The 5,179-nt window shown below is 40.7% G+C and overlaps 1 protein-coding gene across 1 annotated transcript; it reads right to left on the minus strand.

Moving 5' to 3' along the window:
• Window positions 1-1,012: 1,012 nt before the first annotated feature.
• LOC129024727 (AP-2 complex subunit beta-like) lies at window positions 1,013-3,884 on the minus strand. Its single transcript, XM_054471918.2, is given in 3 exon segments — window positions 1,013-1,574; window positions 1,576-3,199; window positions 3,202-3,884. Coding segments are annotated over 3 exon segments (2,676 nt in total). The 5' UTR covers window positions 3,728-3,884; the 3' UTR covers window positions 1,013-1,048.
• Between the last annotated feature and the right edge of the window lie 1,295 nt (window positions 3,885-5,179).

The following is a 5,179-nucleotide window of genomic DNA, read 5'->3' on the forward strand; positions in this document are numbered from 1 at the left end:
GCTAACAGAGTAGGATTTTTGTCATCATCACAGACAATTAGAAGTATTTGGGTCAGATACAGTGACTCATGCCTTTAATCCTAATGCTTTGGGATGATGAGCAATCAGTTGAGGATTATTCAATCATTTCAGGCCAGGAGTTTGAGATCCATTTGTGCAGCATAGCTACACCCCTTTTATACAAAAAAAAAAATTAAAAATAAGCCAGGCATGGTGGCACACACCTGTAGTCCTAGCTACTCTGGAGGCTAAAGCAGGAGGATTGCTTTAGCCGAGGAGTTTGAGGTTGTAGTGAGCTATGATCCCACCACTGCACTCTGGCTTAGGAAATAGAGTGAGACTCTCTCAGAAAAAAAAAAACAAAAAAAACCAAACAAAAAAAAACTGTAAGTATTTGAAGTGATGGATATGTTAATTAGCTTGATCTAGTAATTCCACAATGCATACATATAGCAAAAGATTACAATGTATCACATAAATATAAACACAGTTGTTATTTGTCAATTAAAACTAAATAAAAATAAATAAAAAGCAGTCAATCCACCTCATCTTCTGAGATTGGAGAAATAAGATGTTTTGGGAGTGTGAGTAGGGATAACTTTGTAGGTGTTTTGGTTTGAAAGTTGAGAAAGTTTTTATTATTTTTTTCAATGACACTTTTTCTTGCTTTAATATTTGTTGTCTTTTTCTGCTTTTGAAATGAGCTCTCAATTACAAACTACCAAACTATACTCAAAAGAGGGTGTAGAAAAAGCCAGCCATTGGCACAGTATGGAGAAGCCCACAAATAAGGACAGATAGCAGCAGCAGGTGGTGAGATGTGGGAGGTGACTGAAGCAGTGGTTACAAATGTTCAAAGGAAGCTAAAACTATCCAACAGGTTGTGCCTTAATGTTAGCACAGGTTAGACTAGAGACTAGTTACTACCTTGCTGGGTGGCCTCAGTGTGTTTGAGTTCAGACTCTACACAGCAATACAATTTCTTCCAGTTAAGGGTTCTTGGCTTGCACTGATCACAGCATGATTGGAGGGTACTGGACCAGTCTTGTTAGTTTTTCAAAATGCTGTTGTAGACCTGATAGATGTATTGAGAGACTTCAGGAGCTCTACACTTCCGTGACAGTGTATAATTGGGGTTTCCTGGCTGCATACGTAGCTCGGCCAAAATCCAAATGCCATTAGTTAGCTTCAGGAATTGGTACAGAATGTCCTGCCCTTCCACATTCCTCTTGGCAATGGTATAAACATTACTGTTTTGCAACTCGCTGGAGACAGTGTCAGCATTTAAATGACATTCCTTAATCTTAAACTGAAGTTCATTTTCATTGGGAATAGTCTTCCATGTTGCAAGGAAGACCTGGTGCTCCATTTCGCCATCTTCTACAAAAAGCACATTGAGAGGGCTGAGGCAGCTGAAGTAGAAGACATCGATATTGTTTTTCACAGCCACCTGCAGGCTATTCAGAGGTTCCATCTTCATGACTGAGCCCAAGGTGTTGACAGGCAGGGAGACATCAATGCTCTGGTTTGGCATCAGTGGTGTATGGATGGCCAGAGTGCTGGGGATGACACCAGTTAAACTGGATTCCAAAATCCATCCTATGCTGCAGAGCTTTATTGGTGAAGTTCATTTCCATATAGATGTGCCCTTGACAGTGAGTAAATGTTCCTGAAATCTCCAAGCCTTTAGCCTTTACTGCAGGTAGCCAGACAGCCTTAGGAGCCACATACCCACTGGGTGCCATGCCTACCCCTGTGGAGAATTCTAACAGGTCATTCAGTCCACTTCTGACCACAGCAGGTGTAGGTGAAGGGGCAAAGGTTGCAGGCACTGATGATGGGATGAAGGATTGTCCCACCAGACTATCTAGTCCTCCTCCTAAGAGATCCACTGCTCCTATCTGCATGGAGGACACCTGTGGCACATTGACTGGGAAACTGAGGTCAAGGTTTAAAAGACTCCCCAGAAGATCACCTTGAGAGGGGATAACCTGAGGCTGTTCCAGGTTCATTGTGGTGGTGGTGCCAACAGGGCTGTCACCTGCATTAGTGCTCCCATGATAAATTGGCAAGTGTTTATGATGGATTCCATGACTTCCTTCCACAAAAGCATTGGAAGACTTATGATACACAGAGGCCAAAGAACCAATGTGGCAGATTAGTTCCTCCAACGCAGTTGGCTCAATAAGTTCCGTCTCCTGAGAGATCAGTGGCTTCTCAGACAAGACTACTTCTTTAGCCGTGACAGGGTCAGTTGAGAGAAGAGCCCAATAAGTATAGCCCTATTCTCGAAGGTCAGGATTATCAGAATCCTGTGTTGCCAAAGTCAACATCTGATGGACTAGCTCCTGTGTTTCTGGTGGTTTCTTGAGAAACAGCTTCATTATGGCAGTAAGCAGAGTGAGTTGCACCTGGGTGCTTTCATCCTGAAAACCCTCCAGGAAGCTTTCTAGTAACTCATCTGCATTGTCAATTCTTTCAGCATATTCTCCCACAATCCAAATCATAGCCACTCAAGCATCTGGCTCATCCAGCGAGTCTAAGTTCTCACATAGAGTGGCAATGTTACTTTCATACTTGTTGGAGTATTTGCGGGAGATGTCCCTGATGACAACAATCACTTCTTTGACCACATAATTCACTTTGGTCTTGATTAGATCAAGCAATGTGCTTACACAGTGCTCTGCAGATTGCTCCACCTTGATGGCACACCGTCCAATGGCCCACACTGCTTTTCGAACAAAGTCAACATTCACCTCTGTGGCATATTCCTTCAGTTCTGCCAGAACCTGAGCAATGTTGGCTTGTGATGCCAAATGAATCCTGATGTCCAACTTCTCTAGTTTAACATAGATGGGATCATTGTACTTCACAAAGAAGACTTTGATTTCCTGCTTCAAGATTTCAGGGCTTTTCTGGACAATTAAGTTGATGTTCCTCAGGGAGACACACTGCACTTCTGACTCCCCAGACATCAAAGTGACAAGTGGAGGGGCTAAATTCTTCAGCAGCATATTGTAGTAGTCAGAATCCTTAGGTAACAATTCTAGAAACTTCATTAGGACTTTTACCGCTGAAAGCACCACTGCTGAGTTGGCATGGGATAGCTGGGGAGTTACCCGCTCACAGATGCTCTGAGCCTTCTGATCATCTTTAGGGTTATAATTAGACAGGCAGTCCAGGATGAAAATCTGGCCCCTTCAGTGCACTTCTTCAGGGCTGTCCGCAGCTTATTAATGTTCTGTGTGTTCAGATTGAGTAAGTCGCTGTTTGGGTGAGACTCACTGATTTTAGATAATGCTGCTACAGCATTAGCCACCACCACTGGATTTGAATCTGCTATGAGACCCCGTAGAGAATCCAAAAATCCCTGATCTTCCACCATTTGGGCGTTGATATCATGGAGTTTTGCCACGCATACTGCTGCTGTTTTCCGAACATAGGCATCCTCATCCTCCAAGCACTTGAGGAGGGGCTCACAGAGATATTCTGTAATTTTGTCTACCCAGATGCACCCCATGGTTCTGACTGCCAAGGCTCGAATCAAAGGATTAGGATCTTCACAGTCCTTCACAAAGCTATTTACATCTATGATGGCCATGTCTGGCTGACTCTTGGCATAGTTCATCAAGTAGAGACACACAAGCTTCTTTAGTTTCAGATTGTCAGTCTGCATACAGTTCACTATGTCTGGAAAGACAGAACTAGCATCCTTCCCCATGGTCATAACAGCAGTCACTTTCTTCACAGCCTCCTTTCTCTTTTATTTCTTTTCATTGTTGAGTTCAGCTTTTAGTTCAAATATTTCTGCTTTTTTATTGGTTGTGAAATACTTGGAGTCAGTCATGACTTTGGATCTTTAATGTGCACCGGAGGCGGAGGCGGAGGCGGAGGGGGAGGCGAAGGTGAGGGCGGGGTGGTGGCGGCGGCAGCCAGAGAGCATAGCGCAGGTGGTGGTGTAATGGTTCACATGTGGTTGCCTAGATTTTATTGATGAGGTAAGAACAGAAGTGCTCCAACAGCAATCTGTACATATATCTATAATTGCATTGGGCACAGCACATTGAAATAATTTATGAAAATATCTCACTCCCTAAACCACAGGTTTTTGAAGTGTGATTCAAAGACCCTAGGAGGCCCTAAAATAATTTTAGAAGGTTTACAAGATCCTCCCTTTTCAACAATGTACCTGTGTGAGACTTAAATGTTTTCATATATGTCAATCAAATAACATATCACAACAGATTGAATGAAGTAGTTATGACAATCCACTTCTTATTTTTATTAAGATAGATATTAAATAAATTTTCAAAAAGGTAAAATAATTCTACTCTTCTCATCTGTTTTTATAAAACTATCACAATTTTTAAGAAAACATATGTTAACAATGTCAATATGTAGTGGGCTTATTATTGACATTTAAAATAAATCAATAATAGCATTGTAAAAATTTCTCAGTTTTAACTTTGTGGCAAATATTAATAGATACAATGCAGATAAACAAAAATAATTTTGGAATTCTCAATAATTTTTAAGAGTGTAAAGGATTCTTAAGACCAAAAAGTTTGATCACCACTAATCATAGGATTGCTGAGGGTTGGGCCATCACATTTGTCTTTGTATCTTCAGGGTCTAACACATTGACTGACATACATACAGTAAGTGCTAAGCACACATTGAATTGAATAGAACTTAAATACTATGACTAAGGGATAGAGAGCTTGCATTGAGTTCTGAAGATATATACTTGCTGAGAAGAATGTGAATGGGAGCTGATCAAGGGTGAGCAAAAGGACTGTCAACAGACTTTGAAGACCCTGATGAAGTTGGAGACCATGAATTTATAGACATATCAGTCTTCAGGATTGTAAGATTTTATTCAACAATAATAAGCTGTGTACATGCAGGAATAAGGGATGTCACAAAGAAAAAAGTCAAAGGTTATGTTTTCTTATTAATCTACTTTTTTTCATAGGCTTAGGACAGAGCAAAGAGTAAATATACATATTATCTAAATATACACAATTCTTGTCAAGAGTGTGCCCTTTATTCGATGTTTATTTCTGAAGTCAGTGTGTATTTTTTCACATTTTTATATTGATATATCAAAGATATATATATTCTTGGGGTTTGGGATATTTGGTGCCTGTATAAATGTGTAATGATCAGTCAGGGTAAT

The sequence above is a fragment of the Pongo pygmaeus genome, chromosome X, assembly GCF_028885625.2.
Source record: "Pongo pygmaeus isolate AG05252 chromosome X, NHGRI_mPonPyg2-v2.0_pri, whole genome shotgun sequence".
Lineage (NCBI taxonomy): Eukaryota > Metazoa > Chordata > Mammalia > Primates > Hominidae > Pongo > Pongo pygmaeus.